This window comes from Lithobates pipiens, unplaced genomic scaffold, assembly GCF_037356315.1.
Source record: "Lithobates pipiens isolate NorthernLeopardFrog02 unplaced genomic scaffold, aLitPip1_a1.2 Scaffold_16, whole genome shotgun sequence".
NCBI lineage: Eukaryota > Metazoa > Chordata > Amphibia > Anura > Ranidae > Lithobates > Lithobates pipiens.
Window position 1 is genome coordinate 271617002 of NW_027507748.1, and position 27722 is coordinate 271644723.

The following is a 27722-nucleotide window of genomic DNA, read 5'->3' on the forward strand; positions in this document are numbered from 1 at the left end:
GAGACAGTGAGAGCGATAGCACCAAATTTAACACACCCGCTCTCCATTCACACCTGAGACCTTGTAACACTAACGAGTCCCATGACACTGGGGAGGGTAAATGGCTAATTGGGCCCAGTTTGGACATTTTCACTTAGGAGTGTACTCACTTTTGTTACCAGCGGTTTAGACATTGATGGTTGTGTGTGGAGTTATTTTGAAGGGACATCAAATTTACACTGTTATGTTGTACACTTTCTACTTTACATTGTAGCAAAGTGTTATTTCTTCAGTGTTGTCACATGAAAAGATATAACAAAATTTTTACAAAAATGTGAGGTGTACTCACTTTTGGGAGATACTGTATGTGTGCCATATATAAGGACATGCATGGCTAGCCGCTTAGCAAAGTGGCAGATCGATTGCTTTTCACTGCAAATCTATAGGGGTTTTTTTTTAGAATTTCTTTTAGCAGTCATTCAGCAGGTTTTATCAGCTTACTGAAGGGGATTGTAAGTGTAGTTTGTGAAGGTATGGACACAGAAAGAAGAAAAATAAATAAAAAAAAAAAAAAAAAACAACACACACACACACACACACACACACACAAATGTTTCCTGCACATCTACTAGACTTTCCCTTTAAATTCAGACAATGCTAGATGTGGTTTAGTTTAATTGGAGAATAGAGTGAAAGTATACTATAGCATAGAATACCTTTTCTTTATAATGATTGTTGTTTATCCTATTCAGGCTTTCATGCATTTGGTCGCATACTTCTGGATCTTGAATCTGCAATAAACAGTAATTGCAAACTATAATTACTGCACAAACGAAAGCTGTAAAAACAAAAATTATTCACAATATAAAATTGGCAACATTGATATGACTGCCCAGGTTCCCCACAGCATTAGAACTACCAAGAAGGTTTATGATAAACATGTTTTTCTATCTATAATTTACATGGCTATACCAGGATAACTATATTAATGTTACACGGTCTATTACCGTATTTGCCGTAGACCTCTTACAGGACTCTAAGATCAAGGAACAATTAATAACAATTCTAAATAACAAAAGCAGCATCTCCATTTTTATTTCCTTGATGGAGTTTTCCATTTTTTAGCTCATTATGCATTCTACCTGAAGAGACCACCATGCAGAGACAATTAACCACATACCGTATTTATCGGCGTTTAACACGCACTTTTCTCCCCTTAAAATCAGGGGAAAATTGTGGGTGCGTGTTATACGCCGCTCCTCCGCGATTTCTGATCGATTTTGAGCCTCTGGGCGGCTTTCAGCCGCCTTTGGCTCTTCTCGGCGGCTTCCGGCTGCCTTCAGCCCTTCTCGGAGAATGGCCGAGAGCGGCCGAGATACACAGGACGTCTCGGCGGCGCCATTTTTTAAAATAAAATCTGCAATTAACAGACAAGGGGACAACGATGCACAAAGCTGCAATGATAGACAGGCTGCAATGATGGGCAGGCTGCAGGACAAGGCTGCAATGTTGGACGCTGCAAAGGACACCGACAAGGCTTCAGATGGACACTGATAAGGCTGCATTGATGGGCATTTGAATGCAAGTTTTTTTTCCTTAAATTTCCCTCCTAAAAGTTTTTTTTCCTTAACCACTTAAGCCCCGGACCAATTGTCAGCCTAAGGACCAGAGGTCTTTTTACAATTTCACATTTTTAACTGGTAATTGCGCGGTCATGCAATGTTGTACCCAAACTAAATTTGCGTCCTTTTCTTCCCACAAATAGAGCTTTCTTTTGATGGTATTTGATTGCCTCTGCGATATTTTTTACGATATAAAAAGGAAAAAAAAAAAAAAAAAAGACTGAAAATTTTGAAAAAAATTAAAATAAAATAAAAATATTTTCTACTTTTTGTTATAAGAAAAATCGAATAAACTAAAAATTTTAGTCATACATTTAGGCCAAAATGTATTCAGCCACGTCTTTAGTAAAAAAAAAAAAAAAAAATATGTCAATAAGCGTATATTTATTGGTTTGCGCAAAAGTTATAGCGTCTACAAACTAGAGTACATTTTCTGGAATTTACACAGCTTTTAATTTATGACTGCCTATCTCATTTCTTGAGGTGCTAAAATGGCAGGGCAGTACAACCCCCCCCCCCCCCAATGACCCCATTTTGGAAAGTAGACACCCTAAGGAAATTGCTGAGGGGCATGTTGAGCCCATTAAATATTTTAATTTTTTTGTCCCAAGTGATTGAATAATGACAAAAATAAAAAATAAAAAAAATAAAAAAATAAAAGTTTACAAAAAGTTGTCACTAAATGATATATTGCTCACACATGCCATAGTTATATGTGGAATTGCACCCCAAAATATATTCTGCTGCTTCTCCCGAGTATGGGGATACCACATATGTTGGACTTTTTGGGAGTCTAGCCACATACGGCACCCCAAAAACCCAATTACTGCCTTCAGGATTTCTAAGGGTGCACATTTTTTATTTCACTCCTCACTACCCATCACAGTTTTGAAGGCCATAAAATGTCTAAATAGCACAAAACCTCCCCAAATGACCCCATTTTGGAAAGTAGACACCCCAAGCTATTTACTGAGAGGCATGGTGAGTCCATGAAATATTTTATATTTTGCCACAAGTTGCGGGAATATTACAAATTTTTTTTTTTGCACAAAGTTGTCACTAAATGATATATTGCTCACACATGCTATGGGCATAAGTGAAATTACACCCCAAAATAAATTCTACTGCTTCTCCCGAGTACGGGGATTCCACATGTGGGGGACTTTTTGGGAGCCTAGCCGCGTACGGGACCCCGAAAACCAAGCACCGCCTTCAGGCTTTAAATATAAAACGCTACCAAAAAAAACTGTTAGCGATCCCAGGGATCAGGCCTGACTCTGCAAACGCTGCAGTTATGCGTTTAGTGTTTTGTAAGTGACAGTGATCGATCGATACTGCACTTGGGTGGGCTGGGCGGAGGGGCAAAACGCAGCTGCCAGCAGGTATCTGGGCTGATCCCGCTAACAATGCGTTTTTTTGGAACCCTAAACTGCTGGGGACGCTAGTATAGATCTGATCTGATCAGATCAGATATTGATCTGTTCAGATTCTATACCCCTACTTGAGGTGTATGCTTTGCGCGTGGGTGTTAGGGGTACTGGCACTAACCTAGCGCTGCCTGGGGTGACGCAGACCCTGACCCTAAAACCTAATTTATATCACCCGCCCGGGTGATCAGGGGGTTAAATCTTTATTGGGTAATAAATGGTGGGTGCCCTGATGCTATAAAAAGCAAACTAACCAGAGTCACCCGTAACACTTATACGGTGATCACTGGTGAAAGGGTTAACTAGGGGCAATCAGGGGGTTAAAATCTTTATTAGGTAGTATATGGGGGTACCTAACGCTATAAAAACCTGGCGGTGAACATAAAAAAAATAACTAGCTACCTAGCGGCACCAGTGACACTAATGCAGCGATCAGAAAAATCGCTTAGTGACACTGGCAAAAGGGGGTGAAAGGGTTAACTCTAGGGGCAATCAGGGGGTTAAACCTTTATTGGGGGGGTAGGGGGCTACCCTGGACCTAACACTAACTGCCCTGACAGTTTTTACTGTCACAACTGACACTAAATGCAGTGATCAGTAAATAAATGATCACTGCAATCAGGGACACTGACTGGGAGGGGTGATTTGTGTGCCTATGTGTACCTACGTGTCAGTGTAGTGTTTGGTGCACTATCTCTGCTTTCCTCGCAGTCCGGTCAAAAAGACTGCACAGGCAGGGGAAGCTTCTCATTCGCCATCCCCTCATCCCGGATCGCTCCTGAAGCAAAACGGACCCCGGCAGCCAGCGGGAGGGGGTCCGATCGGACCCCCACCTGCTGAAAGGCAAGCACGTACATGTAAGTGCTTGTGCCTGTCGGTGCCATTGTGCCGACGTATATCTACATGCGGCGGTCCTTAAGTGGTTAAAATTCCCTCCTAAACTTGGGGTGCGTGTTATACGCTGATAAATACGGCATCTACCAGAGAAATTTTTGAATTTTTTGCTAAAAAGTTACTGTAAACTTCTTTAAAAAAAAAAAAAAAGTATATATTTTCTGAAAACCGAGACCCTAGAGAACAAAATGGTGTTAGTTTAAAATAGTATTATTCATGATAGTTGAATATGAATGCAAACGCATATTTTCAGGAAAAAAAAAAAAACACTAGGATGAATGTTAATGCAAAATTACACAGTATTACACCTATATTTTGGTAAAATATATAAGATTGGTATCTATTTATCCAACACAACCCAAACATGTCAATTGTGCACGCCCATGCAAAAAAAAACCCCGATACTCAAAATTCTCCATAGTTAACACTTCAAAAGTCTTTACAGATTGTCACTTTAGCGTTACCCATATATTACAGCCCTAGAATTATTGTTCTCTCTCCGACGTTCACAGCGGTATCTCACATGTGTGCTGCAATTGATTTTTACATACACGTGCTCACTCTTTGCTGCACTTTTTATGTGGGGTGTGTACAGGGGGGTGACTTCTTTATGGAGACACTGGGAATCTATTAGACCCCAAGGTCCCCCTTTTCTAACCGTACATGCAGTTTCCCGCTGTCCCATGGGTGCCACCGTCAGAGGGAGGGTATGGGGGGCTGGGGACACCTATCGGAAAGCCCTGCTCTGGCTCTTAAAGCCAGGACCAAGCTCACAGCTGGTTCCCAAGACACTGGCATCCCCTGCCTTTTACTGGAGTCTCCTTAGCTGGCTACTAAGAAGACACCAATGTGTCCATACGCAAGGCCAGCGTTCATAGACACACAAAGTACCCCACAAGACACTGCCTTCTCCTCTCAGTAACTTTACTGACAGCAGCTGAAGCCAATAGCTCTGCTAACCTTAGTACTTGTAAAAAATACCCCAAACAGGAGGGGACAAAAACTATGGGGCTCACTAAAAAGCAATTCACATGATTAAACTCTTATCAAAAGTTTTATTCTTAAATTAGTACAAAAAGAACATGTAGGTACCCAGGACTAGACTACTCTGAATACAAATTGCCATCTGGCCTAGATAGGCCAGTCAAAGCAAGCACAGATGGTAGGGGGACACAAAACATAACAAAATAAAAAACATCCGGACGCAAAGGAAATTGGTGCCAGTCCAGCCCTCCACCAAATGTGCTCTCCAGCGAAGTCATGCAGGAACCTTTTTCAAAGTCAGACCAGTTAAGACAGCTCTCAGCCCTTGTACACACGGTCGGAGAATCTGTTGGAATGAGTCTTATCGAACCGTGTCGTCAGATAATCCGACTGTGTGTGATATGCATCGGACTGATTCCGTCCGAATCTCCGTCCGACGCAATTTTCCAACATGTTGGAAATATTTCCCGACCAACTGGGCCGGACGGACCTAATCCGATCATGTGTAGAGCATTTTGATCGGACCAAGTGCCACGCATGCTCAGATCAAATTCCTACATCAAAGCTATTGGCTACTAGCCTGAATGTAGTCCCATCGTAACGAAATTACGTCATCACGTTCTGAAAGATCAGATTTTTCACCAACTCGGCCCGACCGTGTGTATGCAACAGTTTCGGACACAATCCGTCGGACTAAATCCGACGGATTTGGTTGGCAAAATCTCCGACCGTGTGTACGTGGGCTCATAGGTGTGGAGTGCTGCCAGCCTGTTCAAATCAATGATAGCTGGCCGACTGCACAGATCTCCACATGCATCCCAGGAGGTTACATCTATACAGGTTCAATGCACAGATCAGGACACAGTTTATGCATTCTGGTCTTTGCATTGAACACGCACTGTGTGTTACATCGACTAACAAATTAAAGTTGAACTCCAGTTAGCCCTTTTTAAAGCACTTACAGCAAACAGTTTTTCTTTTATTTTTAGAATATAGGTTTTACATAAATGAATAAAAGCCATTGTAAGCACCCCTGTCAGTGTTAAATGGGTTTTCTCAAACCTATAACTACAAATGTTGCTGGACAGCTTGGTCTGGTAAAGGAAGTTGAAAAAAGACTTAGGGGCCAGATTACCAGTCACAGATCGCTGTAAACGGCCAATCACAGCGTCCGTTTACAGCGCGATCGGCGTGTCCAATGTGAGATGATCTCATATGTAAACATGCACTTGTCCTTGTGTACTGGTCAAATACAATAGAAGTATATGGTACAACAAACACATATCAGGAATATATGAGATGTTGGGATAACATACATTTTATTAAGGAGATGGAGACTCAGCTCCATACACAATTAGAAAAGGCTGGGACAGTGGTGGTTATGATAGATTAACCCTGACATTGACTTGAGTAATGGCACGGTAAAAGGGTGGAAATGTACAACTATTACAAGACCATCTTATGGTGCAGTTTATAGAAGCCCCAACTAGAAATGATCTTCTGCTGGACCAATCCCAACATTCACATAAAAACATCTGGGTAGCAGCAACAATAACATTTTTAAAATCAGATTCTTTTTATTGGTAAGAAAAAAAAAAAAAAAAAACAATAAACATGTCTTAAGATGTTGGAGAGGATACAGAGTTATCCAGTCACATAGCCAGCCAGCCATTCGATGTTTGCATTATTACTGTATATACAGCAACAGTCTATACAAAATAAAGACATTATAAAAACATAACTGAGGGTCATTTTTAAGTTACTATATATTGCATGTCCTCTTTATGTCTTAAGCCCCATACACACTATCAGATTTTCTGCTGATTTTTGTCTTCATGTTTACCAAAACCATGTAGTGCAAGGGCCTGCCTGATTGCATACACATTGGAACTCCTAAGGTTTGACCTCATATTATATGGTTTTGGCAAATCTGAAGGAAAAGAATCTGCAGAAAATCTGATAGTGTGTGTGTATGGGGCTTTATTCCTCAGCTCCGCTCTCAGTCCCTGGCCAGACCACCTGGTGGGGCAGGGGTGCCACACACCCCTAAACAGTGGGACGGGGATCACATTGTTCATATATTAAATATCGCTTAAAACAAAACAATATATTCAACCACTGCAGAGCAAGATATCACCACATCAAGTATATTGCTTCAGAGCAAGTTGCATATGGAGTCCTAGTGCATCAGTCCAACCAGCTACCCACCCACTGTCTGGCTATTGACCCTTGCGGGTAAACGGATGGCTAAGTTTCCCCAAAGTGCTCGCTCGTCCCCACCCCCTTTCCTGACCGGCCAGGTTGCGTGCTTGGATAAGGGTCTGATATGGACTTTGGGGGAACCCCCATGCCGTTTTGGCGTAGGGCTTCCCCTTTAAGTCCATACCAGGTGACGGGGCCAGTGACCTGTCACTCTGGCGACATTGACTTCCTTCACTAGTCCCGGTTACCTGGAGCCACGTTCAAAATTAAAACGGACTTTCTTCCGTGTGTGTGCAAATACGTTCATTTCAAAAGTACGGCGGACTCCCGCCATAGTCCGCCGGAAAAGTCCGGTCGTGTGTGGGCAGGTCCGCTCGTTCGGAAAGTCCAGCGGACTTTCCGGCGGTTTGTCCGCCAGACTAAGTCCGCCAGATAGTCTGATCGTGTGTACGGAGCATTGACAAGGTGGACCCACCCGTCATACGACAGTGGGTCAATCAGGCTTATGTTGGCCAGGAAGCCAGATGCTCATCGGTTGTACCAACTCAGATGCAGATGGAACTTATGGAGGGATCATTCCAGAAGCACATGTTGGATCGATCAGCCAGTATGGATCCAGGTATGGCAGCCAAATATCCAGAACTCAAAACAGGTCTTCCAAGCAGATAAAAATTGGACCTCAGTGGAGGGTCCATACCTGGAGCCAGTGACAAAATGGGACAATGTGTCACATTAGAACCATGTTATAAGAAAGAAAAGAAGGCTCCATATGGTGCAGGTCATAAAAATATAACCCCTGCTCGCTCTGGAAGGACCGGTCCCAAAAAACTATCCTTCGGTATCTTGGATGGATTTGGGATTATCCATCAACAATGTACTCCTATCTATTCGTGTAGCTTTGTCTCTGTCTATATCCCTTTTCAACAAATGTTTAAAGTTTTTAAAGTTTTAGCTTGATGTAAAAAGTCAGCAGACTTGGTAGAATTTTGTCGCAGACAAAGAAATTCTTAGCTAGGATGGCAGTCAAGCCAGTTAGTAGCCATATTCCGATTATCAAAGAAGTGCACAGAGCCAGCTGCTACAACGTGGAGTTTGGCAGGGTCTCATTGACTCGGTGATCACAAAGCAGGTAGCTCATGCTCATTCGGCTATTGCGCAGGCTGGAAGAGGTTAAATAACATTTCCTCAGTTCTGTACAGTGAGGGAAAATAGTATTTGATCCCCTGTTGATTTTGTAAAATTTGCCCACTGACAAATAAACGATCAGTCTATAATGTTAATGGTAGGTTTATTTGTACAGTAAGAGACAGAATAACAAACAAAATTCAGAAAAACGCTTTTCAAAAGAGTTATAAACCGATTTGCATTTTAAATGAGTGAAATACATTTTTCATCCCTTCACAAAACATTACTTAGTACTTGGTGGCAAAACCCTTGTAGGCAATCAGAAGTCAGACATTTCTTGTAGTTGGCCACCGGGTTTGCCCACAACTCAGGAGGGATTTTGCCCCACGTTTCTTTGCAGATCCTCTCAAGTCATTAAAGCGTTTAACCCTCCCAAAAAAAGAAAAAATTCAATCCTGCTCCTTTTTATACAGCACAATGTAATTTGCCCCCCCCTCGTAACACCTTAAATACATGGCTGATCCTGCCAGTTTCTGTCCTCTTCTTTTTAAACTGACCACAATGTGTATCGTGGCTGCTGAGCCCTGACACAGTTTACGTGCCTCCGTCAGTCTCAGCTCTCCTGTCTTCCTGTACCCTCCTCTATCCCCCACCTGTCTGCCCCTGTGTCAGTGCCCACCCCCTCTGCTCCTCCGGTTCTCATAACTGTTTAAAACTTATATAATCCTGCTGGTTCCCTAATAACAGTTGCTCCTTTACTGTATTTCAGAGCGGATCCCTGCAATCACATGACCGGCTGGATTTCTCTTCTCCTACTCGTGTCCTGACATCAGCAGGGTAATCACGGCCCTCCCCGCTGCATCAGTCAGCCGGGCAGGAGACACCAAGCCGGTGGCATGATCGCAGGGAACCACTCTGAAATATGGTAAATGAGGCATTTTTTTTGTATAAAACAGAGACAGGAGCTCCTGTCATTAGGGAATCAGCAGAATTATGTACATTTTATATGAGTGGGTTAACACTTCAAGGTTTTGAGGCCAACGTTTGGCAACTCAAACCTTCAGCTCCCTCCACATATTTTCTATGGCAGGGATCCTCAAACTACGGCCCTCCAGCTGTTGCAAAACTACACATCCCATGAGGCATTGTAAAACTCTGACATTCACAAACATGACTAGGCATGATGGGAATTGTAGTTCCTGAACAACTGGAGGGCCATAGTTTGAAGACCCATGTTCTATGGGATTAAGATCTGAAGACTGGCTAGGTCACTTCAGGACCTTAATGTGCTTCTTCTTGAGCCCCTCCTTTGTTGCCTTGGACATGAATTTTGGGTCATTGTCTTGCTGGAAGACCCATCCACAACCCATTATCAATGCCCTGGCTGAGAAAGGGAGGTTTTCACCCAAGATTTTACATTACATGGCAGCGTCTATTGTCCCTTTGATGCAGTGTAGTTTACCTTTCCCCTTAGCACAAAAACACCCCCTAAAAACATAAATGTTTCCACCTCCATGTTTGACAGTGGGGATGGCATTCTTGAGGTCATAGGCAGCATTCCTCCTCCTCCTCCTCCAAACACAGTGAATTGAGTTGATGTCAAAGAGCTCGATTTTGGTCTCATCCGACCACAACACTTTCACCCAGTTCTCCTCTGAATCATTCAGATGTTCCTTAGCAAACTTCAGACAGGCATGTACATGTGCATTCTTGAGCAGGGGGACCTTGCGGGCACTGCAGGATGTCAGTCCTTCACAGCTGTTGGACCAGCTGCCATACACATGGGCCAAATGTCGCAGGTTTTTTGAACTGGCCGATGTCACCTGGCATTCATCCCATGTGTACTAGACTTTAGAGGCATACAATGCCTTGCAAAAGTATTCACCTCCCTTGGCATTTTTCGTGTTTTGTTGCCTCGCAACCTGGAATTAACATGGATTGTTTGAGGATTTGCATCATTTAATTTACAGACCATACCCACAGCAAGATTTTTTTGTACATAACTATTCACCCCCTAAAGTCAATACTTTGTAGGGCCACCTTTTGCTGCTATCACAGCTCCAAGTCGCTTTAGATAAGTCTCTATGAGCTTGCCACCTCTTACCACTGGGATTTTTGCCCATCACCCTTGTAAAACTGGTCCAGCTCCTTCAAGTTGGATGGTTTGCGCTTGTGAACAGCAATCTTTAATTCTGACCACAGATTTTCTATTGGATTGAGGTCTGGGCTTTGACTAGGCCATTCCAACACATTTACATGTTTCCCCTTAAACCACTCAAGTGTTGCTTTAACAGTGTGTTTGGGGTCATTGTTCCCAGTCTCGACTGCTGAAAAACATCCCCATAGCATGATGCTGCCACCATCATGTTTCACTGTGGGGATGGGTTTTTTCGAGTGATGTGATCGGTTTGCGCCAGACATAGCGTTTTCTTTGATGTCCAAAAAGTTCCATTTTAGTCTCATCAGACCAGAGTACCTTCCCTCTTTTCGAAAACAAAAACGTGCCATTTTGTTTTTTGCTGAAAATAATGGCTTTCTTCTAGCATAAAGCCCAACGCTATGGAGTGTACAGCTTATTGTCGCCCTATGTATGTCATCCAGTCTCTGCTGTGTAACTCTGCAGCTCCTCCAGGGTTACCTTAGGTCTGTCTGCCTCTCTGATTAATGCCACCCTTGCCTGGTCCGTGAGTTTTGGTGTGCGGCCGTCTCTTGGCAGGCTTGCTGTTGTGCCACTTGGTTAGGATAGATTTGATGGTGGTCCAAAGATTTGGATTTTTTTTTTTTTTTTTTTTTTTTTTTTTTTTTATAACCTAACCCGACTTGTACTTCTCAACAACCTTGTCCCTTACTTGTTTGGAGAGTTCCTTGGTCTTCATGGCAGTGGCTCTTGCTTAGGTGTTGCAGCCTCTGGGGCCTTTCAAAAAGGTGTGTATATGTAATGACAAATCATGTGACACTTAGATTGCACACAGGTGGACATCATTTCACTAATTATGTGACTTGATAATTGGTTGCACCACAGCTTTTTATTTGCTTCATAACAAAGGGGGTAAATACATAAACCCATGGCAATTTTTTTATTTCTGAAAAATAGTTTTACGTATATATTTTTCTAATATTACTTCGCCAACTTTGAATTATATGTGATGGATCAGAACATAAACGTCTGATAAAAAAAAAAAAAAAACACACACACACACACACACACACACACACACACACACACACACACACACACACTGAACTAAAGGCTGTAATGTAACTAAATGGGTACAAAGCCAAAGGGGCAAATACTTTTGCAAGGCTCTGTACCATAACTGTATGATACATTCACAAAATCGATGTTATAGCTACGTTTGTACTATTGTATTAAGCAATTGGACTCATGAAACAGATATATATTCGGTGTCCATTGGGATCTTAAGCACCTGCCAAATTTTATACAGCAATTAGTGCAAATTTAATATGCCTAGTAAAGATAGAAGCCAGTGTTTAGAATGCTATTCAGTTAAATGAATATATGAGCAATGAATCATTCCATAAAAAGCACATCAAAAGAGTGCATGAGTTTCTCTGATTCTGCCGCTCTTTTCCTGTTCTTTTGATGCGTTGAGAAGTCGGACCAAACACAGGGATGCATGGGGGAAGGGAATTGGGTGCAAAAGGATATAACAGAATAAGAAGTATTGCACTAAAATAGACAATTTCCAGGCTTAGTATTTTTTTTTTTTTATATACGTACAAGTCCTGTAGTATGTGAAACAAAACTATAGATACACAGAAGCTCCAAAAAGATGGAGGCTGTTAGAGAACCTCAGTATTCAAGGTTTTGAATTTCGACTTTACATAATTTAAGATGCATTATTTTTTGCAGAGGCATAGCTCCCAACGTGCGGTGCACGGTGGTGCCATTGTTTGTGATTGGAACCCCAGCGCATTGTACAGTAAAGCCCAGTGGACTGTAGAGCACCAAAACAAACATCAATTGTGATGCACTGGTAGCCAATTTGATACCCGAAATCTGACTGACTGCAGCTTCTACTTGAAGCGGCTAGCAATAAACGCAAAAGGGCTGAGCAGGTGGTGTGGCAATCAAACTGACCAGGGAAGCAGAGGCAAAACACCTTGTAAGCCTGGCTATACATTATACAATTTTCTTGTACAACTTTCCTTTAGATTTACCAAAACCATACAATATGGAGGTCAAAACTTAACAAACAATTTTAATTTGTATGCATGGACCAAGCCAGTCTGCAATCTTTTTATTTTTAATTTTTTTAGGCCTCTCAGTGTAGGTAGGCACCTTTCTCCACCTCCAGACCCTTTGGTTTTGTATAAAACAGGTTCAACACTGGTGCTCCTGGCCCCTTCCTCCTGTCAAGTGCCCCCACAGCATGCAGCTTACCATGGGGGCACCCGAGCCGAGCCGCAGCTTTGAGTTTCCATTCAGACATGGAGCCGTGGTTCAGCCCTGCCCTTTCTCCATCCTGATTGGCCAAATGACTTTAATTGACAGCAGCAGGAGCCAATGGCGCCACTGCTGTGTCTCAGTCAATCAAGAGGGAGAGTCTCAGACAGCTGAGGCACTCGTGCACATCCCTGGATAGAGAGAAACCTCTGGTAAGTATTAGGGGGGCTGCCGCACACAGAAGGTTTTTGATCTTAATGCATAGAATGCATTAAAGCAGAGTTCCACCCAAAAAGACCATTATTTTCATTTACAGACAGGTGCGTAAACATATGCTGCTTGTAGATCAGTAAAAAGAAAAGAAAATACAGAAATCTGCATTGCCTTCAGGTCATTCATGTTTTTCAACTTTTATTAATCTCATTTTCTGAAAGTAAGATATCATGTGACTGAAAATCTCCACTCAATATTGTTTTACAATTTCTTTTATTTATTTTCAGTTTTAGACAAAACAAAAAATCATAAATCACTTGTATAATAATATATTCTAATATCTTAAAGTGGAGTTCCACCCAAAAATGGAATTTCCACTTTAAGTGCAGGTGACCCCCTGACCTGGCATGTCATTTTTTTTGGGGGGAGGAGCAGGTACCCCGTTTTTATGGGCACCCAGCTTCCACTTCTTCACCTAGTTCCGGCAGCGATGGAAGTTCACCTCTGCCCCCTAGCTCCTTGCAATCTTCTAGGATTCCTCACAGGTCCCAGAAGATTGCCCGGCCATTAACAGCGCTCAGCGTGGCTCTCGCATGCGCAGTGCCAATCCGGCTCAGAAGCCACAGCCGGATACCCACAGTTATAATGCTGGCACCTCGGAGAGGGGGAGAGGGGCAAGGCTTCCTGCACCCCCATGACTGGTCTGTGGGACAGGTGAGCGTCTGATTAAACACTTCCCATCTGGCCTATAACAGATTGACATCCAGGTAGTGGTTCCGTTATCCTGACTAGGCGTCATATGACGTCAAGCAGGATAACATGCGGAGGCACGCAGTGACAAAGGCTTCTTACCACGTGATCAGCTGCGACCAATCATAGCTGTTCATTACGTGAACAAGGAAGTGCCAGTAAACAGCATTCCTTGGTTTGCGCTGACAGGGAGAGCCGATCGGCGGCTCTCCCTGTCAGAGGGAGGGTCTGTGCTGATAACAAGCACAGCCCCCCATCAAATGTAACCATAAGCTGCCGATCGGTGCCCAGTCAGTACCCCATCATAACCCCTTGCCAATGCCCTATAAAGTGCCAATCAGTGCCCACCACAGTGCAAATCAGTGCCCAGCATTAACACCTGTCAGTACCTGCCCAATCAATGTTGCCCATCAGTGCCCATCAATTCTACATATTAGTGCCTCCTCATCAATGCCCATCAGTACCAACTCATCAATGCCTGTCAGTGAAGGAGAAAACAAAATTTTATAACAGAAACGAAGAAAAAAACTTTTTTTAGTTTGTTTAGCAAAAAATAACTGCAGAGGTGATCAAATGTAGAGCAAAAGGGGGTGCAACAGCGCTAGAGTGACAAAGTAAAAAATAAAAATAAAAATACACCACACACACACACACACACACACAAAGAACAGCAGCAGCATATAGTGCGACAACACCAAAATACAATAGGATCAAAACAAGCTTCGCTTATCTAGATATTACATTAGAGTCCATGATTTCATAGAGTCCAAAAAAACAAAACAAAAACACATTGCTCAAATAATCGCAGGGGGAAGAAGGATTATTGAAATCACCAATTGCTGACACCACAGTGTGCATGCATAAACTCCAAACAGTGCCCGATCGCCGTAGATTAAGTTATGCTTACCAGATGGCAAGCATTAAAAGGCAGTTGGCTAAACCCAGCCTAGGGCCTTTATGCTTTCAGATGTCCACACCAGGAAAATATCCATTGCTTATTCAATCGCAACTACACGGCCGCCTGCAAAACTGTGGCCAAAACAGGCATCAGCCAATGCACTGACGTCTACCTTGTAGAACTTGGTAAACATGTGGACAGACTACCAGGTTGCCGCTTTACACACCTGAGCGACCGTCGCTTGGCGTCGGAAGGCCCAAGACGTTCCGATTGCCCTTGTGGAGTGGGCCGTGACCGGAAAGGGGGGCACCTGCCCCTTCAAGGCATAGGCTTGTACTACAATCTGTCTGATCCACCTGGAAATGGTGGCCGACGAGACCGCCATGCCTTTCTTTGGACCAGCCACCGAAACAAACAGTGAGTCTGACTTCCGAAAAGGAGCCGTGGCAGACAAGTACACCTTCAGAGCCCTAACCACGTCAAGAGCGTGAAAGACCACCTCCTTAGGGTGTTTCAGCTTAGGACACAGAGATGGTAATACAATGTCCTCATTGATATGAAAAGCTGAGACCACTTTCAGTAGAAAAGACGGTTGCGGACGCAACACCACCTTATCCCTGTGGATAACCAGATAGGGCGACTTGCAGGACAAGGACAGTTCCGAAACCCTCCTGGTCGATGTGATGGCCACTAGAAAGGCCACTTTCTGGGAAAGGGTTAACAGGGGAATCTCCCCGATGTTTTCAAACGGCGGTTTTTGAAGCGCCGACAACACCAGGTTCAAACCCCATAGGGGTAACGGTGGACGCACATGACTACATGAAAAAAAAAAAAAAAAAAAAAAAAAGATAAATGCAGCGCTAAAAAAATTATACACATAAAAATGAATGTAAGCAATCTCTGGTTCAAACAAAGAGAAAGTGATCCCAGGTGTCTTGAGTGAAAAACGAATCGCATGCATGTGACTGTGGGTTGAGCACACCTCCACCACTGGTCTGATTAGCCGCTCACCTCACTTGGTGGACCCTTTAATTACAGAGGGTCTACAGCGCCTTCCCCCCTCATCAACGGGGTCACTTCTGGGATCAATTGCAACACCCCAATATGTACCAGAAAGATATACCAGCTCCAATTCAATGTCATATGTCACATGTAATAAAAAAAAGCAATATATAGTGCTCTCCGTATTTATTTATAAAAGTAATAAAGATTTATAGCACCATACATGTGAGTTGTATTTTATTACTTTTATAAATAAAGACTGCTTACATTAATTTTTACGTATATTTTTTTAGCGCTGCATTTATCAGTTTTTTTGTTTTAATATAGGGATTTGAATATTGACCCTTAATGTCCAGCTGCTGTTAATATTTTGTATTTATTGCGCTGATTTGTTTTTCTGTTTATGCACATGACTACATGTCGTACCCCCTGAACGAAGGTACTCACTAAGGAGTGCGATGCCAGGGGTCGTTGGGAAAAAAAAAAAAAAAAAAAAAGACAGCCAAGGCTGAAATTTGCCCTTTGATGGTGCTCAATGCCAATCTCTAGTCTACTCCTTGCTGGAGAAACAGCAGGATCCTAGATATGGAAAAAAAAAAAAAAAAAAAAAAAAAAGGAAGGAGCACAGATGCCATCCTTTCTCCTCAAACATGGAGATTTAGGCCTTCCAGGTATGGTGCTATATCTTCGAGAAGAAGATTTACGTGCTCTCAACATAGTTGGAATCACAGAGTTCAACAGACCCCAGTTCAACACCTGGCTCTCAATAGCAATGCCGTTAAAGCCAACGATTGTAAAGCAGGATGGAGAATTGGACCTTGAGACAGAAGGTCCTCTTGCAACGGCAGTCGCCAGGGAGTGTCTGCCACCAGACGCACCAGGTCTGAGTACCAAGGACACTGAGGCCAATCTGGGGTAACCGGTATCACTGGGATCCCCTCGGCTTCCACTCTGCAAAGCAGACATGGCAACAGTTTCAGTGGAGGAAAGGTATAGATCAGCTGGTACTGATCGCACGGAGCCACCAGCATGTCTGACATGTCGGCCCACGGATCTCTTGTCTTGGACATGAATTTTGGCACCTTCCTATTGAGACGGGAGGCCAGCAGATCCACGTCTGGTGTGCCCCACTTCAAGCACAGCAACCTGAATATCTCCAGATGCAATGCCCATTCTCCTGGGTCCAGCATCTGTCGACTCAGATAGTCCGCCTGCCAGTTCTACACTCCTGGGATGTAAATGGTCGACATGTGTCACTCTGCCCACTGAAGTATGTGAGCGACCTCCCGTGCAGCAGCCAAGCTTCTTGTTCCTCCTTGGGGATTGACATACGCCACAGCCGTGGCGTTGTCTGACTGTATCTTGATCGGATGCCCTTGAAGTCTCATCGACCATGTGTAGAGGCACAGCCTGATCGCTCTTAATTAGAGCAGATTGACCGGCAACTCGGATTCTTCTGTCGACCAGAGGCCCTGAGCCGACTGAACCCCCATCACTCCACCCCAGCCGGATAGACTGGCGTCTGTCGTGATCACCGTCCATTTCAGAGGTAGGACCATTTTCCGGACTGAATCACCGGGGATCTCAACCACCAAATCAGCGAGTCTCTGACTGACTGGCTCACCTGGATCTGTCGATCAGAGCCGACAGAGGGGTTCCAACCCGCCGGACTCACCACCCTGAGGAGTTCTGCGCTGTTCACAGCAGTGCCTGTAGACCCCTAGTGCTCCCAGGTGCAGAGGAATCCAAACTGTGTCGGTGGCAGTCTGTCAGAACGATCGTTAAAACGCACTCAGACTACATAAAACGGCCGCTCAGCGTCCAGTAAAACAGACAGGAAGCCGAAAGCACATGTAGCTGCTTGCAGGAGAACACTGAAACGTGCTCAGGCTTCTAGAAAATGGCCGCCAGTGTCGTGAATAGGGAAGCACTGGGAAAATGACCGCTTGAAGCCCAGAGGATCTGCTGCCCTTGCCCACACCTAAAATGGCCACCGGCCAGCTTCCATGAGGGACAGAGACAGAAACAGAAACATGGCAGAGACAGCGATGCACCGAAGACACAGCCAGACCCTCACAAGCACGTCCCAGGGGCAAAACACACAGGATCCAGGCACCACCAGTGTAAAAAAAAAAAAAAAAAAAAAAATAATAAATAAAAAAAAAAAAAAACACGGACCGATGGGCCCGCAGGGTTCCTAGGTCCTTACGTTTTACTAGGCAAAGTAAAACTGAGGCTGCCTTGTGAGGGGCTGAAGCCTGGGGGACCGCCCCCCTGGGCGGAACTAAGAGTTCTGAGTGTTGTGTTGCTCTTCAGGAGCTGGCGCTACATTTATGTGAATGAGCTCTTAAGCCTTGTAAAGACAGAACAATTGTTTGGAAGGGGATTGTCTGTTGACAGACTGTTCTAAAATCTTACCATTAGCGCATTCCTTTTGACAATTGTTGTCCAACTTTCAGCCAACAAATGTTGGATGACAGGCTAGTAAATTTTTGGCAGACAAGCGTTTGACGTCAGATTTTCATATGGTCGGTAAACAAATCTGTCACACAAAAGTCGAAAGATCAAACATGCATGCATGCTCGGAATCAATGCTTACCAAACACGAAATTAGCAGAATGGGCCCAAAGGGTAGCGCTCGAGAGCTGAAATTCCCCGTAGTACGTCACCGTGTTTGTGGCATGACAATGTTGTACCATTAGTATGCAAGACAAGATCCTGGCACACACCCTTTTGACAAAAATCAGATGCTCAGTTGGCCAACAATCATACCGTGTGTACCAGGCTTAAGGGTGCCGCTGCTGAATTCAACTAAGGGCTCATTCACAAGCGTAGCAGGCACTGTTGCTCCTCAAAAAGTGATCCAAGTATGTTTGACAGGTGGTGAGGAGGAATTAAATCCATGATTGCCATGCAATGCACGCAATTAGGTAGTACGGCAATTAGAGGTGGGAGGCGGCGACACTGGACAACACTGTGCCCCGTGATTTTTGACTTCTCCCAAGTTGTTCAGGTAGATCTGCACCTCTTTAAGGTTGCCTACCCCTTCTCTATGCAATACTCTGTCCATGTGCACCTTTCCCACTTCCTACTTATCCAGATGGTAAGTGAGCTACACATACAAGCAGATGAGTATTTCACTGCCATTGTTCTGCATAGCAACCCAGCCATTGGTGATCGTATCGCTGTCCACACACTTTAAAACAAATTAAAACGTAAAAGAATCAAACACAAAATACATGCAATGAACTGGGTCTTGAAGATGTTGCTTGACTTTTCCATACAAAATATCAGTAATAAAATGCACTCCCCCAAAGCGTGGGCCTGAAAGGCTGAGAGGGCTACTGTGACAGATCACATCAATGCATTAAGCAGCTTGCTGTCAAGCTTCTTTGAGAGATCAGAGACATACGTTCTGACCACATATGGAATGCTTTCATTTTCTAGTCACTAATGCTGTACTGTAACATGTGCAACTTGTCATATTTTCTTGTCAAATGTGACCAAGTGCACTCCCATGTCAGCAGCTGTAGAACAGTGGTTGTTAATTTTTATCTTTTCATCCGCTGTCACATGCTAACTCATCATATTAGCTTTCTTTCACCTACCATAGCTTATACACCCACGTATTTGTGCAAGAATATATTAGTAGAATGCTCTTAAAGTAAACCTGTCAGTATACTAAACAGGCTGCAGCACTACAGAGATACACAGATGTCTTTTTCAGTGCCCCAGATGCACTGAATCGGAAAGGGCAAAGAACTACACTACGGGGGAGATTTACTAAAACTGGTGCCGCTGTGCATAGTAATCAATCAGCTTCTACCTTCAGCTTGTTCGATTATGCTTTAATAAAACCTGCAAGTTGTTTGCCAATATAAAAGTGGGGGAGATAATAGAAGATAGATCAGCTTTATCAAAATGTGCACTCTACAGTGTCCCAAAATTCATGGCACTTGGGGCTTTATACAAGGCATCTAAATGTAAATACAGGCACAGATGGGTGGTGCTGAATCCTGTTCAACATTTAACATAACAGGTACAGTATAGGCTTCACCTGAAGTCTGAGTTTGCACCTTAAAAAGATGACCGTGATTCAATTCAATCATTTGTTTTTAAAATGAGGAGATTACATATTTTTAAAATTTCCACCCTGGCTATAGTCTGGGCCAGCTTTTTTGGTCCAAAGTGACCAGGTTGATGTCTTGCCCAAATTTCAAACTCGCTATTTCACAAGGAGAGAATGTAAAAAGTCTGAGAGGCAGGATGAGAGAGGGAAATCCCCAACAGTCCCCTGAAAGTAGGCAATGGGTCAGAGGTCTACAGGGATTGTAGACAATGGGATACTCAACTTGAAGAACTCAGAATTTAGGACAATTGGCTTATTTAGGAAAGGTTCCCAGTACGTTCCAAGATGGAGAGACTAGAAACAAAAAGGCCAAGGGTGGATTTAGGGACCAGTGTCATGAAAAGGGACCAAAACTACCGGAATGACAATAAAGACAAGTCCTTACTAGTAAAAAGAACTGTAAAGACTGGTTCATGTCAACCAAGAGGTCTCTCAGGAGAACAAAAGGGTTGAGAAAAGTCAAGCACCATAAAGGGTGCAACCACCAGTGATGGAAAAGGGTTCCCCTGTGCAAAAGAGTGAAATACTTTTCCCAAAGTGTGGGTATCCCTGTGTGAGGGGAACCCAAAATAAGCATGGGGAGATGCACAATAGAGTATAATACCAAAACTCTTATCAGGGACGGTTAAAGAAGGCGCCTGACTGGAGGAGCTACAGTGGAAGCTATAAGGGAAACCAAGGCATCCAAACCACAAGCAGGTAAACTAGCAAAGGACCCAGTAGAATGAATAAGGATGCCCCCACTTGCAAAAGCATAGGTGCACTTTCCTGCAGAGGGCTGAGCAGATGAGAGGATTTTTTGCCTCAAATTCTTGGGCTTGAGAGGGTGGTAGACTCTGATTTTCTACTGAAGAAGTAGATCACGAATGGTGTTCCTTCTCCCAGTCATCTCCTGTTTATCCTAAGCTCCTAGAGGCGATTCAGTTCGCATTGTGCGCTATATAAGTATTTCATTCATTCATTCATTCATCCTACGGCCCAATCACTCACCACATTGGGAATGGCAATGTCAAGGGACAAATCTGTAGAGATGCCTTCCCAAGTAAATTTACTTGGGTGCATCTTCAGTATTACAGGCATGTATGCAAAGCGCCCTACACATGTGAGCATGTAAATCTCCCCCTAGGAGCCCTCTGAACCAAAACAGGCAATAGGGGCCTAAGGCATATTTAGAGGTGGAGATCCAGTAGGGTCCGATGTTGAGGCTGATGAAAATTGGATGTTTAAAGCCTCTGCAAGCAGATTGTTCCATTAATTATGCACAAACCAACAAAAAGTGGATATAAGCAGTCTTGTGGACACAGTGAAGGTCTCAGCCTCACACAGCGGAGCTATACAAGACCCTGATGAGGATAATCACATAATAAAAGGTGTCCCAAGATGGAGGTTACAGGTGTCTGTTCATTGTAGGATGTAGGGATACAGAGAAATTGCCCCCAGGAGCAATGGAGGTGTATGGGCTTAAGTCACTCATACCCTTATATTCGTACTATCTGAGTGGTTCATGATGTATTTGTGTGCTAGTTTGCGATTGGTTGGGAGGTTTAAACATCTGTTGGTGTTTTGTGTCTGCACTTGTTTGACTTGAAAATAAACTAGTGTGGGCTTGGAATATTGACTAAGATTCTATGCCGTGCTGCAGGATTTTTTTGATGGGAAAATAACAGCTATTTTTGTACAAAGTACTTTTTGAAGTCCTTGGTGTGGGACACCTTTTGCTGCAATATAATGACGTACACAGGTGTTTTGTTTCTGTCAAGGATTTTTGAAGGATACCGAACACAGTGTGCCAATTTTGAACTGCATCACTGGAGTAGGGTTTACATTAGTTACATTTTGTTAAAGCTTAGAAAACTCATTTCAAATGCAAGTTATTCTGTGAGCTGAATGAAAAAAAAAAAAAATCTAACAGATTACTTCATCCATGCTAAACAGTGTGGATGGATGAATTTCCCACTGCAGCTATTGTATTGTGCCAGTTCAGAATACCTGAACGAGGCCAGCAGGTGCTGTCAGTCAATTGGAACATTGCCCATAGGAATTGGATGAAAATCACTCAGTGTATGGCCAGCTTTACTCACTACATGCTTTCAATAAACCCTTGTCTATTATTGTAAGTTCAAAAGCAGTGAGCAACATTCATGTAAAAGTGATCCAGGCAGCTGTAAAGCCACCCAATCACTTTTACAGTACTGAAAATGTGCCATTACTCCCACCGCCCCTACCCACTACTAGTGCCACCTGCCAGCACCCATGGTGGTTCTAGCCTCTCCCATTCTAGGGAGACTGGTACCAAGAAAAATGCCTCAGCATGTGTGGGAGGAGCCAGAGGAACATTAGTTCCTCAATCTCTTCTTCCCTGAATGAACCTGAAAGCCACAAGCATTTCATCATTTCCAGGTTGAGTGCTGTCATTTCCCAGCTACAGTAGCCGAGGATGCAGCTAAATAAGAATGATCTGTGCTTGGGGGGCAGAGGTGACATCGGAGATTATTTGACGCCTTGTGATGACAAAGGCAAATTAGCAAAAGTAAAAAAAAAAAAAAAAAAAAAAACAATATTTAATAACACCCTCACTCAGCACATACATCTAAGTGCAGACACTATTGTAAAGCGCACACCTGTTAACTGCAATTTTGCCACACATGACAAATCACTGCAATTGTCAGAGGGAGAGACATTATTCTAGGGCCATAATTCACAGTTCACCCTAAGTTAATAACCTGTAGAGGCTTTTAATAGCGGCAGCTATGGACATTTGGGTACTGTAGTTTTTCCCCATTTCCCAGGCGCATACACTTTTAAAGTGTAATTATGAAAATTATGGATGAAAATCACTCAGTGTATGGCCAGCTTTACTCACTACATGCTTTCAATAAACTCTTGTCTATTATTGTAAGTTTATAAGCAGTGAGCAGTGAACCTGAAAGCGACAAGCATTTCATCAATTCCAGGTTCAGGGCTGTCATTTCCCGGCTAGAGTAGCCGAGGATGTGAAAAAAAAAAAAAAAAATAATTAAAAAGGTGAGCCAACACTACACCAGTGGTTTTCAACATCAGCCTTCAAGTACCCCCAACAGGTTTTCCTTTACTTTGCACAGCTGCTTTAAATCAATATTAATGACATGGTACTGATAAGGGCTATTTTATCTAAGGGAAGTTCCCAAAACATAGCCTGTTGTGGGTACTTGAGGACTAAGGCTGAGAAAAACTGCCCTACACACCTTCCCCAATGCACTTACCCCTGAGGGCGAGTGCCCACGCAGCCAGGGTAGCTGTCCGGGGATTTGAAATCCCTGCTCTTTTTTCCCCTTATTTTTTTCTGAAAAGGTGAACAAACCCTTTAAGGCTTGACATGTTTGTATGTTTTGTATCCATTTACTCAATGTAACCCCATCTTTTATAGGTTTACCAAAAAAAAAAAAAAAAAAAAAACTGGGATAAATATTGTGCGTTTACCAAGTGTAATTTTAGTTTCTTTTTTCCTAAAAACCTGACAAACAGTTGCACATATATTAAATTGCTGCCATTTTATTCTACAGGGCCTCTGCTTTCAGAAAACACTAAATGCCTGGCTGTCACATTGGACCTCTGGCATGCAGCCTGTGAAGTCAGAAACAGCTGATCTGGATAATATTTCAAATCAGAAATTCACAAGTACTGAAGTCAGAGGATTCACGTGACAGCTAAGCAATAGGCATTTACAAAAAAAATAAAAAATATATCAACAATGGCAGCAGCTCTATTTTGCTCATGACAAAGTTTCCTTAATTGAATCTGAAAGCAAATATATACTACTTTCTGTACTATTAAAGTAGTATCTTTGTAGGTAGTGAAGCAGAAATCCCAATTAAAGTCTGCAGGTTTATTTTCTGCTCCTTCCTTTTTGTGTATTATTTAAATATACAGTACTTGCAGACTCATGGTAAGGCTGTGCTCAGGGGAAAAAAAAAAAAAAAAAAAAAAAAAAAAAAAAAAAAAAAAACTTGCCTAATAAAAACCTGTAATTGCTGAAAACCAGTGGACCTTATAATTCAGGAAGGGCTCAGTGGAGTCGCTTCAGCATATTCCTGCTAAAGCTGCAGTGTTAGGCCTCCCTTTTCCAACTGAGGACAGGGCGACACCAAGCAGTCCAAGTCTCAAAGCACCTTATAGTGACTAGGACTATATTAAAAGTATAAAACGAATCATTCATTCCCTGCACTGCGGCTCTTCACTCTCAAGTGCTATACTTGCTGAAAAATCTGAATGCTGGATGTCTGGTCCCTCTATATGTGCTGTGGTTCCTTCCTAAAAAATATATTAGTGACATAGGGACCAGCAGAAATTACTCCAGTTAGTAAACATGTTCATGTGTATTCAAGCTTTGGGTGTTTTTTGTTTGAGGGCCATGTAGAGGCAGTCTCATGCATGTCTGCTGAGGCACAGCCACAGCTCCCAATTTGACAGTCATGTGGGTCCAGGTCCCTGAACTCACAGAGTCGCACCCTAAGCCCTCATTCACACTGAACACGGCTTTGAAATCCTGAGAGTTTATCTGAACTCTGAGGATTTCAAAGTCGCACTTCAGTCCAACTTCAGGGGCGACTTGAAAGACATTTGTGCAGGTTCATGCACAGATGTCTATTGAAATCACCCCTGAAGTCGCCAAGAGTAGTGCAGGAACTACTTTTGGGAACTTTTTGTCGCACCGATTGGGATGCTCCTATTGCCAGAAATAGGCTCCGATTTGTCCAATCAAATTGCACCAATGTGAACGGGGGCATAAGGCAAGGCTGTCAAATTAGGAGCAGCAGCTGTGTCTCAGACATAACTGGGATTGATCCCTGTGCAGACAAAACACTAAGTACCCCATGTAAACAAGGCCGAGTCAATGGAAAGCACTAGGGGGAAAAGACTGGTGATTACAAGATAGAAAACATTCCATTTGCATATTTTCAGGTGTTCCTATTAAACGTTGGTAAATTGGCACGGGTGCCCAAAACCACATACCGTACTTCACTCAGTCATCGTCAGCTACTGTGCACACCGCGGGAGCGTGTTTGCGGACTCATTGCCGGTGGCCAGCGATCATGGTGCGGAGAAGCAGAACGGGGAGATGTAAACAAGGCATTTCCCTGTTGTGCCTAGCAACATGACAGGGATCTACTGCTCTCACTGATCGGGAGCAGTGATCTGTCACGTTTTAGTGCGGTGTTTCTCAACTCCAGTCCTCAAGGCGCCCCAACAGGTCATGTTTTCAGGATTTCCAACAGCAGAAACGGCTGCGGTAATTACTAAAGCAGTGAAACTGATCAAATCACCTGTGCAAAATAATGGCAAGCCTGAAAACCTTGAGGACTGGAGTTGACAAACACTGTTCTAGTGAGCCCATCCCCCCCTACAGAACACGCTGAGGGAACACAGTTAACCCCTTGATCAACACCTGTTTGACCCCTTCCCTGCCAGTGAAATTTACACAGTAATCTGTGCATGTTTATAGCACTGATCGCTGTATAAATGCCAATGGTCCCAAAATAGTGTCAAAAGCGTCCGAACTGTCTGCCGTAATGTCGCAGTCACGATAAAACAAAAAACAAAAAAAACAAAAAAAACAAAAAAAAAAAAACATTGCAGATCACTGCCATTACTAAAAATAAAAAAATCAATAATAAAGATGGCATAAATCTATCCCCTATTTTGCGCATAAACTTTCACACAAACCAATTACGCTTAGTGATTTTTTTTTTTTTTTTTTTTATTTGTTTATAGCGCAAAAAAAAAAAAAAAAAAAAACGCAGAGGTGATCAAATACTACCAGAAGAATGCTATATTTGTAAGAAAAAAAAAAAAAAAAGAAGGACGTCAATTTTGTTTGCGTACAACGTCAAGCGACCACGCAATTGTCAGTTAGGCCCGGTTCACACCGCTGCGGGGGGAGATCCGGATGTGATTCGCACCGCAAATCACATCCGATCTCCGTAGCGATGCGAGTACAGCCATACAGATAGTATGGCTGAATTCGCAGCGCTCCCGCAGCAAACTCGCACGGGACCCTTTTTTGGGTCCGCAACAGAATCGGATCGCGACCCGATTCCTGTGCGAGTCGGCAGATCGCACTGCGATATGCGGACGGATCTGGGGGTGTCATTAACATAACATTGACACTCCCAGCTGTCCGCATAGGGCAGTGTGAACTGCCGGCGGGAGGTGTGCGATGCGGGAAAACGCTGCGGATTCGCGGCGTTCCCGCATCGCTATAGTGTGAACCCAGCCTTAAAGAGACGTAGTGCCGTATCGCAAAAAAGGGCTTGGTCTGGAAGGGGGTAAATCCTTCCAAGGTTTAAGTGCTTAAGTCAATAGGACAACAAATATCCATTCTTCCTCAAAAGCAGCTTATGTATCTTTCTGAGAATCAGGCATCGAACTACATAAACTGAGCGCTCATATGTGAACTGCCATCACTGGAAAGCATGGGACGCAGCCAGGGCTGGCTTTAATGTGGGGCATAAGGGGCAGCTGCCCAGGACCCAGTCATTGTTGAGGGGCCCAAAGCAGCTGCCACTTGAGCCCCTTGTCATAGGGAGGCCTGGACTGTGGTGGTGGGAGCAGGGAGACGCGAGAGCCCAGGAGGGAAAAGAGCTCTCTGACCACAGGACAGAGTGAGGAGCAGCAGGTGCAGCATATCTGACACAGTGGCGCCAACCAGAGCCTGGATCTCTCCAACCTCCTCTGCACTTCAAGCTCTGACAGCGGTCCATAGGAGAGGCGGATCGGGCCCCCTGAGGACCGGCAGGAGGTGCAGGCAGTCAGGGACTGCTAACAAATGGCCCCTGACCCACCTATAACTGGCCTACACAACAAGGAGCACATGGAAGGGCAAAATTAATAAAATACAAAAACTGAACATTCCATAGCTCAACTCCCCCCCCCCAAGAAAAGAGCAGAGCACCTCATCCTAAAAGAGAATGGGCCCCACCCGCTGGCTAGGGGGGGGGCTGCTGCACACAGGGCTAGGGGGGTCTCTCTCACCCCCCTCTAACTCTCGCTTGTTCACCCACCAAGCAGTTAGGGGGGGGAAGTGACTGACAGGTGACACCAAGCGAGTGTCACTGATCCCACCCATCCCATTACCATCAGCACTGCCAGATCCCATTAACTCCCCCAGCACTGCAATTAATACCATTCTACCCCCCAGTCCCAGCAACCAATGGGTGAACGGTGATGCTGTGCAATAACCTCTAGCAACCAAGCAGAAATTATGTGCTGTAACCTCTAGTGACTAAGCAGTGAGTGGTAACGTTATGCTGTAACCTCTTCCAGTCAATCATTTTGAGTTTAGCTACTATTTAGATAAAGAGCGAAATTGCATGGGGGGGGGGGGGGGGGGCAAAGAAAAGGTTTGCCCAGGATGAAGCACATTGAAAGTTCTGGAGCTTTGAACTCAGGTATAAACTTTAAGAATAGGCTCCGCCTACCCGCAAGCATCTAGCCAATCACATAAACTGAGGCAGTCACCCCCTCGCTTGTCCTATCAGCGATCTATGATCCTCAATGACAGCCCGCAATGACCTCTCCTACTATTGGCTCTCTCTCGTCCCTTACGAGTCACGTGTCCCCAGACCTAGGAAGCTCTTGTACTCTCCCCTAATTACCTGTGTATTGTCTCCTTCCCGGAATACCTGAGCCACCCGCTGCCTCAGGAAGGCTCCCAGGTCCCGGCCTTTCCTAGTCTCGTCCACAGGCCATTCTTCACATAGTTTTAGAAAACGCCGATACCGTGCAGCCGCCATTTACTCGCCGGTCACATTCAACTACTGGCGAATCATAGGCAAAGGGTGTGACCATCCTTAGCTGCGTAACCAATGGTATGTCAGACCCAGTGGGCGGGTAATGTTGCTAGGCGCCGCTGGTGGTATGTGTTCGGATTTGCCTGTCATTGATAGGTTCCCTCTCCCAGCCTGGAATAAATATTGCTGGTGTATGTGTGGGCTGCTTGTCTGCAGGTGGGTGATGAGAGGTCCTAGTGACGAGGAAGAAGGGCGAGACGTCACTGTGCGCATGTACAATGTAAATACACGGACAGGGCTTCTCTTATCAACCACTCAGG

The 27722-nt window shown here is 43.9% G+C and overlaps 1 protein-coding gene across 1 annotated transcript in view; it reads right to left on the bottom strand.

Moving 5' to 3' along the window:
• Positions 1-27479, bottom strand: part of UQCC2 (ubiquinol-cytochrome c reductase complex assembly factor 2) — a 40179-nt gene extending 12700 nt beyond the window's left edge. The window contains exons 1-2 of the mRNA XM_077481410.1: positions 27268-27479; positions 696-770 (exon numbers count right to left, since the gene is read on the bottom strand). Of these exons, the coding sequence (XP_077337536.1) occupies positions 696-770; positions 27268-27405 (213 nt within the window). The 5' untranslated portion in view covers positions 27406-27479. The remainder of the gene's footprint in view (positions 1-695; positions 771-27267) is intronic.
• Between the last annotated feature and the right edge of the window lie 243 nt (positions 27480-27722).